We start from the raw sequence: 15,441 nt of genomic DNA on the forward strand, positions 1-15,441 counted from the left end.
TATTTTTGCATAGATTTTGGATGCAAGTGCTTTCTCAGATACATGTTTGCAAATATTTTCTCCATGTTTGTGACATTCCTTCTGATTCTTCTAACAGTGTCTTTCCTGAAACAGAATTTTTAAATATCAATGAAGTTATAAGTAGTTTCTTCCACAATTTATTTTTTCAGTATATGTGAAAATTATTTGTATGTCCAAATGCAATGATACACAGACTTACTCTTTCACTATTTTTCTAGAAAGTTTACACTTTTATGTTTTACATCTAAGTCTATAACCAATTTTAGTTAACTTCTGTGAAATGTGTATTTTGCATTTGAATATGCAATTGTTACACAGTTGCTTGTTGGAACACTTTCTCCTTTAACTATTCTTATTCCTTTGTCAAGATAAGAACAGGCACTACAATCTGTTTTATTTATTTGTATGTATATTCCTTTGCCAGTATCAGTTTTAATTATTGTTGGTTTTTAGAAAGTCTTAAATTTGCGTAATGTATTTTCTCCAGATGTGTTTTTCTTCAGTATTATATTGGCTATTCTAGGTTGTTTGCCTTCCCATTACAAACTTAATTATTCCTTTCTCAATAGCCACACAATAGCCGGCAGGAATTTATACTAAAACTATTAAGAGTTGATATTTTAATATTATTGAGTGTTTTGATCTATAAAGACATACTATTAATACAGTTATTTGACATTTCTTAGATTTCTTTCAACAGGGTTCTAGTTTCCACATATAGATTTTGTATACTTTTTTTCCTAATTTTTACCAAAGTATTTCATTTTTGGTATCATTGTAAAGAATATTATTTGTTTAGCCTTCAAATCCGGTTGTTCATTGCTGGTGGTATAAGAAATCTACTGCTTTTAAAGTATTTTTATACTGTGATCTTGATTTATCCACATATTCACGAAAAATTTTTGTAGTTATTGTTGAATATTGAGTCATTTATATATATCAATAACAATGCCATCTATAATCAGCAACAATTCATTTATTTGTTTTCAGGCCAGAGAGAGAAAGAGTGTAGTGGGTGGGGAGCTTATCTTGTATCTGCATGACCCAGGTTGGATCTAAAGCATCACGTATGGTCCCAAGTATCACCAGAAGTAATCCCTGAGCACCATGGCATGTGAACCCAAAATCAAACCAAAATAAATATTTCTTCTTTCTCAGATTGCATATCTTTTATTTTACTTCATTATCTTATTACATTGGAAAGATTGGACTGCAGCTGAATCTCATGAAGACAATGTTCATGAGAAACGAACTAGTTCCTGACGTTCCATTTGCTCTCAACAGAATGAATATCTCCAAATGCAGTAGTTATGTATACCTGGGTCAAGAACTCAACATGATGAACGACTTGGTGCCAGAGCTGCGCAGGAGGAAGAGAGGGCTTGGAACACCTTCAAGAGCATCAAAGAAACTGTTAAGAGGACCAAGAACTTTCGGCTCCAGGCACCATTCTTTCTGCACAAACATACACCTCAGAGACCTGGGCCCTACGAAAAGAGGATGAGAACGCTATCCAGGTCTCCCAAAGAGAAGTTGAAAGAACTATCCTTGGAATATCACGTTTCACTCAAGTGAGAGAAGAAATCTGGATTTCTGACCTCTGTCGATGATCGAGAATCAGAGATGCTGTCTCGTTTGCCAAGGTGTCAAAAATCAGATGGGCCAGACATGTAATGCAATTTGGAGATAACTGCTGGACTAGCGCTATTACCAGCTGTATTCCACGAGATGTCAAAAGAACACCTGGCTGCCCAACTACGAGATGGTCAGACTTCTTCATCAAGACCCTGAATGAACGGTTTGATGCTCTTCATGTTCCTGGAGCGATCAGATGCCATTGGGCTACACTAGCACGTGACAGGGATGAATAGAGATGTTACTGGTGCCCGCTTGAGAAAATCGATGAGCAACGGGATGACAAGTGATACAAGTGATACAAGTGATCTTATTACATTAGCTATGGTTTTCAGTACAATGTTAAATAGAAGTGGTAGAAAGGACTTTCCTGGCTTGTGCCCTTGTACCTGATCAAGTTTCTCATCATTGCAACACAAACTCTAAGAATTTGGACATATTCTTTGTCAATGTCAGGGAATTATCCTGTATGTCTGAAATATACATGTTTTATCCAATTTCAAACTATTTCATTTATCAAGTTTTGAAAATCCTTCTGTCTATGATACCTCTGGATTTCTGCTGATGGTTGATTATTTTCTTTTGTTCTTTGAAATTTTTATTATTAAGGCATTTCTTTATTGTATGGTTTAATTCCTGTTTTCTACTCCTAAAAGTGTACCCACAGGGGTCAAAGCCATAGTACAATGGACAGAGCATTTGCCTTGCACACAACTAACTTCAGTTCAATCATTAGCACCCCATCTGATGGGGTCACCCCAATATCCACCAAGAGTGGTCCCAGAATACAGAGCTAGTTCCACCAGATGATCCAAAAGCAAACAAATAAATAATAAACCCACAAAAAAGTGACAACCTAGCATGCAAATAACTGAATTCAATTAAATACATTTAGATTCTCTGAGCAGAATTTTCTTCCGCCCCTCTCGGAGAGCCCGGCAAGCTACTGAGAGTATGGAGCCCGCGCGGCAGAGCCTGGCAAGCTATCCGTGCATATTACATATGCCAAAAACAGTAACAATAAGTCTCTCAATGAGAGACGTTACTGGTGCCCGCTCAAACAAATCGTTGAGCAACGGGATGACAGTGAGCAGAATTTAAAAGCAAATGATTATTTTATTTTTATTCTTCAAAATAAATACACCAAAATAAATACATCATAAAATCATTTAACACACTACACCTAGGATAAAAATTTGAAAGATCAATAGACCTGGGTTAATTTCCCAACTCAGTTTTTGAGCTAATTGTATAATCCTGATTAGATTTTTTTTTGTTGCAGAAATCTTTAATACTACCATCTCTTTTATTTTTTCTTAATTTTCTTTTTTATTAGTGAATCACCATAAGGTACAGTTACAGACTTACAAACTTCCATGCTTAACATTTCAGTCATATAATGGTCAAGTATCCATTCCTCCACCTGTGCTCATTTTCCACCACTAATAGTCCCAGCATCCCTCCCTCCATCCCTACCCCATTTTCCCCACATCCCCCACCTTGCTTCTGTGGCAGGGCATTTCCTTTTACTCTCTCTCTCTCCTTTTGGGTGTTGTGGTTTGCAATAGAGGTATTGCAAGACCATCATGTTCGGTCTATAGTCTGCTTTCAGGATGCATCTCCCATCCCGAGAGGATTCTCCTAGCACCATTGCTGACTTTTTAAAAAGCAAGTTTCGGCAGCAATGAGATGCGCTTGAAATCTTGGGATGGGGGAGGTATTGGCACCACTCTCCACTGAGATGTGACCCGGGTGACCGCACATGTGTGGCCTCTCCATTGCTGGATAACCATGGTCCTGAAGGCCAGCTAAACTACTTTTGGTACCAGCAGCTTCTTGCAGAAATGTTTCTAGACTCTGAACTAAGCCATGGCCCCATGTCACCCCAGGAGGGGAAAGGTTTTTCTTTTTCCACTTTTCATTTCTGGAGGGAAAGGCATAGCGACTGCCACCTTATAAGGACCACTAAATAGAGGTACGAGCTTGCAATGATGCGATTTCTGACAGAAATTTCCCTGGACTTAGTTACTAAAATACAGAAATCCCAAACCACGCAGCTGCGACCTCATATCTCTTCATTCTCAGGAATGGAAAACAAATTATCAAAAGCTTCCTTTCCAGCAGGTCTGATTTTGGGGTGGGGGGAACTCCAAACAAAAATAGTGAGGTTTTTGTGGAAATATTGAATGTAATCAAAGTAAAGAGAAAGTAAAGTGAAAATTATCAGCTACACAGGTGGGGGGTGGGGGTGGGAGAGGAGGTATACTGGGGTTTTTGGTGGTAGAATATGTGCACTGGTGAAGGGATGGGTGTTTGACCATTGTATAACTGAGACTTAAGCCTGAAGGCTTTTTAATTTTCCACATGGTGATTCAATAAAAAATAAAGCAAGTTTCTATGAATACTATGGTCACAGGAAAACATTCTGACAAGGGCTGGAGCAATAGTATAGCGGGAAGGGCATTTGCCTTGCATGCAGCCAACCCAGGTTCGATCCCCAGGACCCCATATGTAGCCCCAAGCACTACCAGAAGTAACCCCTGAGCATCGTCAGGTGTGGACCCCCTCCCCCATACCACCACAAAATGCATTCTGACAATTAACTGGGCAATTTAGTAGCTCATTCCCTAACCAAACCTCAAGTGATAATCAATTCTTATCAGGCTTGATTGTAGCCTTATAAAACCTTAAGCAAACCCAGTTAAGTTTTACATACTCCTGACACATAGCACTTTTGTGACATAATGTGCATTTATCCAAGGAGTGCATTAAACAGTAAAAGAAAGCTAAAATAAGGGAAACTCCAAATTAAGTTGTTTTTTTAAGGATCTCAAAGAGATAAATACTTATGAGTATCCCAGGGTCTTTTTTTTCCCAATTGCTCTTAAGAGTTGTTTCATTAAGGTAAAGGTGGAGAGAGAACAGGAAGAAATTTCTGAGTCTGAAGAATAACATTCTCTATTTCAGAAAGGTATCAAAAATTTATTTTATTGCCTTACATTTCATAGGGAAATAAATATAAAATGCCAGTATGCTTGTGAACTGAAGAGCTAAATATAGCTAATGTATATTATTTATTATATTTAAATTACACATTTTCATCAATACTTATTTGTTCTTGTCTTGGACTCACAACTATGTCCAAATGTGATTTCTTCATTAATAACTGGGATATTTAGACATTGTTTGGATTATTCACCTAAGATATCTGATAAATAAAAAATATAAAGTGGTAATAAATGTTCATTGCAAAAATATAGTTTCAACATGTTTGATATAGTAGTATTTCTTTAGCCATATGACAAATTTCCAACATACTTTACCGAATTGGTTTATTGATACCATATGAGAAAAATGCATTTTTATAAATTCATAAAATAATGCAATTTACCAGTGTTACATAGTTGATAACTGTAAATGAAAAGTCTCAATTTTTTAATTATTTCTCAGTAAATTAAATCAAAATGAGTCATTATGCACCACTGAAGTCAGGCTGTCTGAAAAGTTATGCTGTGAGAAATTTACTCACATTTCCACTAAATATCTAGTTTCCTCACAACTTGTCAACACACAGAGCATAGCATAAACTTCCTTCCTGTATTTTTTTTTAAAAGCACCCCCATCAGAATAGATACATCTAACTTTTGACTTTAATTCTTGTCATCAACTACACTGAAACTTGTTCTTTCTTCTCAGTGCATCCTTTTTGGGCTTGACTCTTAACAGTAAAAAAGAAGTATTGCACTACATTTACCATTTAAAGCCACAAGAAGTAATAATGACCTATGTTATGATTTCCCAGATGACTTGTTCTAAAAATAATTCTTTGTAGAAGACTTTTAAGCCATGGTTTCTCAAATAAATATAACTCTCTCCTGGAATTAGTAGAGTAGGACAAGAAATTCTGCACTTATGCAAGAGATATTTAATATGAAATTCTAGCCTGCCATAAGAAATAAGTATTATAAATCAAATATAAGCTCTTTATTGAAAATGTACTATAATTATTTACTTCATGATATCTAAAAATGTATAGGCACCAGGATAAAGTCATTATACATGATTTGGTTTCCTATTTAATATTGATAATATCCTTACCTATGCAATATCTACATTTGTATATTTTAAATATCCCTGCTGGTGGTATAGAGCCCTGTCCTGTTTAACTGCGTAAAAGACAAAAGGCAAACAATATTTAGAAAGATAATCAAGAAATGCCTGCAGCAACTGAACATGGAATTCTCCAAATTCCCACTTCCTCCTCTGTGCATCTAACACCTGTGTACTGTTAAGTCAGAAACAGATGGAAAGGTCTTTTAACTTCCAATAAGGGGAAGACAGTACTGCACTGGTTCTGTGATGCATAATGCATACTGCTTTACATACGAATCAGTCTGATTACCTACTTGATGCTTATATGTTTAGAGAGATAATAGAAAATGAATAATTTTATGTCTTTATTATTTATTTTTCTAATCTGTAAATTTACCTTTTGCTTTTTTTCAAAAATTGATTCATTTCTTAAAAGTTTAATGAGCTGCAGCAGTTGCATTCAGTCACTATCAAATGTCTGTTCTTCCTAAACACACACATACACACACACAAATATACACGCACACACACAAATATACACGCACACATACACACACAGAGCTTAAAATCAGCAGAACTGTTTTGCTTTGTCCAGATTATCTGCACTTGTATATAGGTAAAAAGTAGTTGTATCACCAGTACAGAAGAATCATTAAAGGGTAATAAATGAAAACATAAGTGAAAGTCTGAAAGTAATGTGATATAATTTTAAAAAGACTATTGAGACAATTATTTGAAATACATAATATGAAATTAGGAGAGATGTAAAAACATTTACAAAAGAAAACTTTTTTCCCTAAGTCTTTTTCCAATTTTACACACTTACATAAAAATAATAATAATCACAAAGTTGTAGAACATTGAGAGGTCTAGACTTGTCATCAGCTTCAAACATAAGTTAAACCAGGTTAAAAAAATGACATCCCCACCTATTTGGCTTAGGTATTCTTTAAACAGCACCTGATTACCATCTTTCTCAACATGCACCTTAAAAATCTTTCTACGGGGGCTGGAGCGATAGCACAGCGGGTAGGGCGTTTGCCTTGCACGCGGCCGACACGGGTTTGAATCCCAGCATCCCATATGGTCCCCTGAGCACCGCCAGGGGTGATTCCTGAGTTCATGAGCCAGGAGTGACCCCTGTGCATCGCCGGGTGTGACCCAAAAAGCAAAAAAAAAAAAAAAAAAAAAATCTTTCTACGGATTTCATGATGTTTATTTCACTAGACTTGCATAAAATCCAACTCTCCCTGCTTTAATGCTCCCACAGATGTAAGAAATGGTTGGTGATCATCTTTGTTTATAATTCTTCATAGATTTGAACAGAAGTAGATGTTTGAATGGTGCTCAGGTCTTACAGAGTGGCAGAAATCAAACATGACCTCCTACATGCAAAGTTTGCATGCAACCCTTAGAGTTCTCTCTCCTGCCCTGAGCAGAAGTATTTTAAATAGGCTATTAGTGAGCTTTCCCTTATGCTACTGAACTTAAACATAAAATTTACTATTTTTCAATTTAATTTTTTAATTGAGATTGTGGTTTACTATACTATTAACGATAGTTTCTCATGCACTTAATTCCAACACCAAACCTATTTAGAACTTGCCAAATAACCAGAAAAATACTCTCAAATAATATAATCATTATTATTACCACCTTACAGAACTGGCAAAAAAATTCTCAATTTTATACATAGTCTATAAAATAAATATGATTCCTGCCTTCACAGGCAACATTAGAAACAACAAAATCTTGGGTCAATTTATATTTAACCTCATTACTTAATTCCCCTAGTGTCATTTTAGAGCTTGAGTTGATCTAGTTGGAAAACGATTTTTAAAAACACTAATGATAAAAAATTTTAATAAAGGTCACTGTTATGATGAAATAGGATGTCAGTGTTGCAATCTATCTGAAATGCCACTAAGCTGGGCAGAGCTGATCTAATTGAATCTTGCAACGTTTGTGAAATAAACTAACACAAAGGACACTAGAATGTATTAAAAGCGACTTTCTTCCTCTTCCACTGCGCGGTGAAGACCCGGGATAAATTTTAAGAGCTGCTTCCTCACACTTCCTCGTTTGCCTTTCCGTGGCAGAGTCCCAAACATGCTGGAGAAGCTGCCCTCCCATAACGGGGACATGGACCCACTGCTGGCAGTACTAATGCTCCGGTTTCTCCTGGAAGAAGACCTCCTCAGAACATCGTCCACATCCTTGGGGACAAAACAGTCGTCCTCTGTGCTTGTCTGGCGGCTAAATGCTCCCCTGTTGGAGTCCTCAGACATACATGTCTGATAGCTGTCCTCGCTGTCTATCGTCATGGAGCTGAGCCAGCTCCTGCAGCTGCTCTCACTGGATAATCTATGCCGGTCTAGGAAGGCTGCGGTTGGCCCAGGTAGATTTCCAAGCAAAGCCGATTCATCTATTTCCATGTTTTCCAAATTTGGGAGGTTAGCTGCATCACCTAGAATGCAAAGAACACAGATTACGATGGAATGGACATAGTTCCCTCCTTGTAAATAGATCTGAACATCCCTCACTCTGTGTAAATGACTCCCTTCAAAATTTCTCCTCAAAGGGCACAAGAAGGAAGAAAGAATAACATTGTTCACTAAGTCCTGAAAATGAGAGTGTGTATGTATATGAGCCTATTTGATAAACTTTCTCTCTTGGTTTCCTACATTTAAAACATCTCATGGTCATGAAAACAGTTCTTTTAGATTAAATTAATTTAAACAAGATTGTTTATTTGAGAACAGTTCTACCCTCTTTGACAAAATGTCAATTTAATTTGGGATTTCCAAAAGGAACATCTTTAAAACTTCAGTAATCTTTCAGCCTTTTATTTAAATTTTTTTCAGAATAGAGTTACAAAGAATATTCATAGGGAAATGCTATCATATTGGTTTTGTCCAAGGTTCTCTGATTTCTAATTACTGATATTTTTACATGATTGCAAAGTTCTTAGTACACCAACATAAGTATATGGAAAATAGTTGTAAAACCTGGCTTTATATAACCATTATGGACAAATCAAGGACTTAAAACATAGATTCAATATTATAAGTTTCTTCTTAGAATATTTAACTGCTTAGGAATGATGTTAGGTTAAAACAAAATATCTACCCACAAGTAAGTAATGATTCATTCTAAGGAATCAAATTTTACCTGTTTAGCTTAATTTTTCATGACCCTTTTATAACCTACATCTGGGCTTTCCAAATTCAAATTTTAATCACACACTAACATAGTGTCCATATTCCACTTACTACTGTATTATTTGAGTTGTCTGATGTGCTGTTGGGAGTATTTCCCATCTTGAGCATGACATAATTAGGTCACTGCTTCAAAGCACTCAGAAATGCTTTTAATTTATGCTGGTTACTTATCTACAGTGCTTTCTTATATCTTTGGTTGACAATATAAAGAGATTGTTTATGTTTTAATTTAACAAAAATATTGATATGGCCATCTATGCAATACCTAGTCCTAATGCAGTACACCCTATTTTAATTTATTTATTTATTTAATTAGTGAATCACCATGAGGGTATAGTAACAGATTTACACATTTTCGTACTTGTGTTTCTATCATACAATGTTCGAGCACCCCTCCCTCCACCAGTGTCCATTCTCCACCACCAGTGAATCCAATATCCCTCCCACCCCCTAATCTTATCCCCCCCACCCCACCTCTGTGGCAGGGCATTCCCTTTTGTTCTCTCTCTCTCCTTTTGGGTTTTGTGGTCTATAATAGGGGTATTGAGTGGCCGTCATGTTCAATCTATAGTCTACTTTCAGCACGCATCTCCCCTCCCGAAGCAGGTCCTCCAACCACAGCTTACTTGATGTTCCCTTCTCTATCTGAACTGCCTTTTCCCCCAGCATGTGAGGCCAGCTTCCAAGCCATGGAGCCAACTGCCTGGTACTTATTTCTACTATTCTTGGGTGTTAGTCTCCGTATCATGCTAAGTGAAATGAGTCAGAAAGAGAGAGACAGACATAGAAAGATTGCAATCATCTCTGGAATAAAAAAAAATAAAGTACACCCTATTTTATTTCATCTTAAGAACAGTTGATGAGTTCTTCCAATCAGAGAGTGACTGTCTTAAAGAATTTCATGCATGTGTATTTATTATAATCTAGAAAGAGTAAACTAAAATACCTCTGTTAATGTTTAAAAAATGATGCAGCATCAGTCTTAAAATGAGTTAATTTGGGGACTAAAGAGCTAGTACATGGGTTAAGATGCATGCCCACATTTAGGCAACTTTAGTCTGATCCCCAGTACCACGTAGCCCACCAAGCATCATGGATGTACAGAGACTTCAAATTACATTAGCTAGAGTAATACAAAAATAGGACAAAGTTCCAAGAACCTTTTCAAGCATGTGTACATGTGTTTATTTGTATATTTTCACATACATGGAGTGTGACTATTCCTCCTCTAAAATCACAGGTAACTCCAAAGATCATGTTTAAAAAACATGGACTAGTATCTTTGATTCATGCTAGACAAATTTTTCTTGTAACAATTGTCATCTCAAAACAAGTTAGAGGCAGAAATACTAAAATGAAATGAATTTAAGTGTGGTTTCTGAACAGGAAATTGCATTTACCGTGAAGCAGTCGCTGTTCCTGTAACTGCAGAGATCTGTACTCCACCCATTTTTCCTTCAAGGTTTGCTGCAAAAAAGAAAAACACCCTTAAATAATAGGAAATTCAAGTGAAGATAGCAATTTTTTTCTTGGTGCTGATATTTGTCATTGTTTTTTTTTTTCTCTTTTCATTCTGGCATGAACTACCCCTACCATTCATTTGAAAGATTTCCTGAATGAAAAAAGGACATTTAATATACTATTTTCTCAAGATATAATAACAACACACATTCTTCAAAAATAGGAGAGAAAACTTGGCTATAAATTGGTGTGGTGAGGAGGCATCCAGCAGAACTTGGGGTTACTCCGGCTTAGTTAGTATTCAGGGGTTGTTCTCACCAACGCTTGGAGAAAATGAAGTGTCAGAAATTAAATCTAGGTATGATAGCATGAACTCCACTTTCTTAACTATGTCTTCAGCATTGTATTTTTACTTTTAAACTTATGATAGAACCAAATTGATTAGGTTTATATCCAGGTAGTAGCCGTTTAGGCAAGGATTTACATGCTAGGTTTTCGCCAGTTGCAAGATGAAAACAATAATGACACCAAAATTGCAGGACTATGAGAACTAAATGGGCATAGTAGATTAAAATGTTGAGATTGAATTCAGTAAATTATCAGTCAGTAAAATTAACAGTCTATAAACCTGAAGTCCTGAGTCTTTTCTTTTAGAAAAAATCTGTTTTCCACACAAAGATCGGAAAGCACGCCTGTTCTGAAAGTCTTCAAGGACCAAACTTAGAACAGAACTAAGTTCCCTGATTTTTTAACAACCCCTTTCTTCAGCTGACCCAGTGCACAGTGAAGCAGCCCAAATTGGGGATAAGAGACAGCTTCAATAGTAAGCCCTAGAAAATCCCACTGACAGGACTGAGGGAATAGGATGCTAAAACAAAACAGGAAGTTGGTCATTGACAAGACAGACAAGACTCTTTTTCTTGCCTGTCTGCTATCTTCTGTTCACCCCTTTCCTTGGCATCTGTTTGTGTATTTACTTTAGTTTGGGGGAATGCTCAGTTGTACTCACAGATTACTCCTAGATTTGTGCTCAGAGATCACTCTTGAGGCTCAGAGGACTCTATGAATCCTCCCAGGATTAAACCTGGGTTGATCAAAGCAAGGCAAGCACCCTAGCAGCTGTACTCTCCAACTCTTTCTTTGGTCTCATGAGTTCGTATAGCAAATCCACCAGACAATCACAGCTCAGATTTGCCAATGAACACTTTCTCTAAAGGAAAGACAACATTGTTGGAAACCAGCAGAGCTTTATAAGATGCAGTCCAGAAAGGACAGGTGAAGGTAAAAAAGGAAGAGAAAATAGAGTACATTTTACATGGAGTAGCTTAAGAACACAAGAAAATATTAACACTGTGTAAATGTCATTTAGGTACTTAAGGGAAATGACTAGTTCCTCAGTCCAGATACTGAACTTTCACGAGGCTGGCTTTTCCAAGACTTGATAACAGCAACATTTAGCAGCTGGAATTTTATGGTTAGGGACACAATGGACACAATGTGCAAGTAATAAATCAAAGCAATAAAAAGTGATAAAAAGTTTCACTCATTTTTGTATTCTTTCTACACTGTAATATAGTATATAATGTTGTCTTATGTAGGTTTCAGACTACTCAGCTACCTTAATTACTCTCCTTTTTGCCTGCATACACCCATGGTCACTTGGAAGTCCAGTAAAGAGACCCAGAAAATAGAAGGACTAGGAAGAATTTGCAAAGTATACCAAGCCTGTTCTTATTTTTTGTACATATTTTTCTCCTACAGGAGAAAAGGGAAAGCAAGGACAGATTGAAAGTCAAAACTAGTTACAGGAGGGCCAGTGAGATTGTATGTAGGTAAGGCACTTGCCTTGCATGTGACAGACTCAGGTTCTATTCTCTGCACTATAAACAGTCCCCTGAGAACTGTCAGGGGTCAGGGGAGATTGCTGAGCAAAAAGCCAGAAGCAAACCCTGACTAAAACAGGTGTGGTTTAAAAAAACATTAGCTAAATACAAAAGCAAAAGGAAGTGCCCTTACTCACAGAAATGCAAAGCCAATGCTAGCCAAATAGATGATTTTTGTGAAAATACTGGTTTTAAAAATATAAACTCTGTTGCTTTGGCCTGATCATGCCCAAGCATTTAATTATGAAATCAGTTAGATCAAATATATATATATATGTATATATACGTATATATATGTATATATATACGTATATATACATATATATATGAGTCAGTGTTTCCAGGTAACTAAGAGATTTACTAAAGCATTCCTATTTTACTCAGCCACATTTTTGCCTTTTGTTAGCATCTCAAGTGCATATTTGGACAAATGTAACCTCTCACTTTCAGAAGAAAATTATAGCATCTGTGAAATCAGCAATACAAGTTTACATCACCTTACTGTGCATGGCACAGAGCCTATTCATAACAGCTGCTCAATTATTGGCTGGATAAATATAGGAAAGAACTTTCTGAAATGACACTCAACTATCACAATTTGGAGTGTCTCCAAATACACACTCAATGTTTTCAATCTACACAAGAGATAGCTGAACATTTCTATGACACTATATACTTTTATAGTGTTTTCACAGATACTGTGCTGTTCAATTGTCCTAATTGTCCTAGAAAATTCCAAGCTAGAACATAAAGTTTCATTCAATATTGCAGAAACCTCAAGATCTCTACATCCTGTAAATCTCAGAGCTGGGTTTCAAACTTGCTCTCCTAGCTAGCCTAGGGGGTTTTCTTTTTTCATGTTAAATATTTGAATCATAAATCACAAAAAAAGGGAATCCCTGAAAACAATCTTAAAATGAGCCATTGTTTCTTAAGAAAAGGTTGAAGCCCTATATTCTTGGAAGAACACTTACAGAAGACGCACAAACTAAAGGTCATTGTATGAAGGGGAAGTTAGAATGACCTTGACTAAAGGTCAGGTCCTAACATTTATGGGTCAAGAAATGAATTGGAATTACATTATTTCATTATTTCAATTACATTATTTCAAGATAATAAATGAAATAGAAGTGTGAAAATGATTCATTCTTTTGACTCCAGCTGATTTTAAAATGCAGAAAGAAGAATAGAGGAGCTGAAATGTTCAGAGGATTTGTAATTTATATGCAGTTATCTAATACAAAAGATAAAATTAAGTTTTCTGTGTGAAAGAATCTCAGCTGACGCTCTATCACCAAAAAAAAAATAAAGAAGACTGAAAAAAGTTGCTACTGAGAGCTCTTGCAGCCCCTAAAACTGTAGAGGGGAAGACATGCACAAATGCTGTGCTGTAAACTATATCAAGTAGCACACTCTCTGACCCTCAGAGGGAGAGCACCCAGACTAATCAATATAAAAATTCTTTCCAGATAAAATGACAATTAATAAATGTCCAGGCATTGCTTTGAAATAAAAAATATTTTAAGTCCAGTAAAAGTGAAATAAGATCAATGCTCAAAAAAGAAATGGAAATTTAAAAGAACAAAATAAGAAATAAAAGAACAAGTAGGAAATTAACTTGGAAATAAAAAATTTATTTATTAAAATCTATTAGAACAAAAACATTCTCTAGAAAACACATCTTACATCCTCGTAATATGATATTAGGAATTTTTAAAGAACACAAAAAGATAGTGATACAAAGTTTGAGAAAAGCAAGGAAGAAGTAAATAAAGAGACTACTGTATATCTAACAGGAATTTCAGAATAACTAATAAACCAAGAAGCATGAATGTGAAATTCAAAGAGATCAAGTTGATAGTTTTTCTAAATTGAAGTCACAAGTCCTTAGGTTGAAAGGACACTACTAATTCTAAACAGTATAAACTTAGAGATTATATAAAGTAAAAATTAATACAAAATGATCATTTTGTGGTGAAACTATTAGATACCAATCATATTGTGGTTGAACTATAAAGACAAAATAGAACAAAGTAAGTAAAAAAAATCAAATTTTGTTTCACGGGTCTAAGATAATGGCTCAAGGTGTACAATTCAATCCCTCTACTAGTTAATTATTCCCTCCAGTACCCAGGGGTGACCCTGACTTCTTTCAACACACTTGGGTCTGAACACTTAACCATCAGGCCTTCACCACAATGCAGAGTCTCTACAGGAGTGTCCTGGGATATGAATACCACTAGGAAGACCCCTTTGACAAAACATTGTATCAGTAAAATACTGATTTACTCTGAAGTCAGAAACTCCTTTTGAGGGAATTACCAACAAAAATAAGACAAGGTATAAAAAATGGTAGAAGTGAAAACAAAACAACAAAGAATAAATCAAAATTTAAAAAAAGTTTGATCAACCTTAAAACTAACAAAGAATCTAAAACAGTAGTTTCAAAGTATTTCCATCAAAGACCTAAAGCACTGATGATTAAGCTAGAATTACAAGAATTCTATCAGAGAACAAAATGGGGAATTACCCAACATATGCAAATAGTCTAGTAAACTTTATAGCAAAATTAAAGGTAGCCTAAGTGGCGGGAAAGGGGAAGATACAGGTACAGTGTGAGAAATGATGCTAACCTCAAAAAAATATCTAAAGAAACTGTCAGCAAATAACACCTACAAACATAAAAAATATTTATAAATTAGGACTAGGATGGGTTTCTGTTAAAAAGCATAGGGGTTCTATATAAGAAAATTTTAAGTGTCACCACAATGACAGATTTTTAAAAAAATAAATAGAAGCCATCTTTAAAATATAGGGAAAAGTTCACAAAATTTAATATCTAAGAATTACTAAAACTAGCAGGAAACTTGATATTTAAAAGACTTTCTTAATCTACAAAATATACTCCAAGAGATTCTTCATTCCTATTAGAAAAAATTAGAAGAATTGGCTTTCACATCAGGAACAAAATAAGGATGCTAAATATTTCCTATTTATCATTACAGGTCCTGGTTAGTGTGGTAAAGTGAGATAAAGAACTTAATGAATTCTCAAGATATAGTTATTAATTTTCTGGAAAGACAAAGATCATCAACAGGCAAAAATTTTTTTAAATTAGAGTTTTTAGC

At 35.6% G+C, this 15,441-nt stretch overlaps 1 protein-coding gene across 1 annotated transcript in view; it reads right to left on the reverse strand.

Moving 5' to 3' along the window:
• Positions 1 to 7,038: 7,038 nt before the first annotated feature.
• Positions 7,039 to 15,441, reverse strand: part of CYTIP (cytohesin 1 interacting protein) — a 32,374-nt gene continuing 23,971 nt past the window's right edge. Inside the window, exons 7-8 of the mRNA XM_004608116.2 lie at positions 10,370 to 10,436; positions 7,039 to 8,215 (exon numbers count right to left, since the gene is read on the reverse strand). Coding sequence (XP_004608173.1) covers positions 7,749 to 8,215; positions 10,370 to 10,436 — 534 coding nt within the window. The 3' untranslated portion in view covers positions 7,039 to 7,748. The remainder of the gene's footprint in view (positions 8,216 to 10,369; positions 10,437 to 15,441) is intronic.

This window comes from Sorex araneus, chromosome X (genome assembly GCF_027595985.1).
Source record: "Sorex araneus isolate mSorAra2 chromosome X, mSorAra2.pri, whole genome shotgun sequence".
Lineage (NCBI taxonomy): Eukaryota > Metazoa > Chordata > Mammalia > Eulipotyphla > Soricidae > Sorex > Sorex araneus.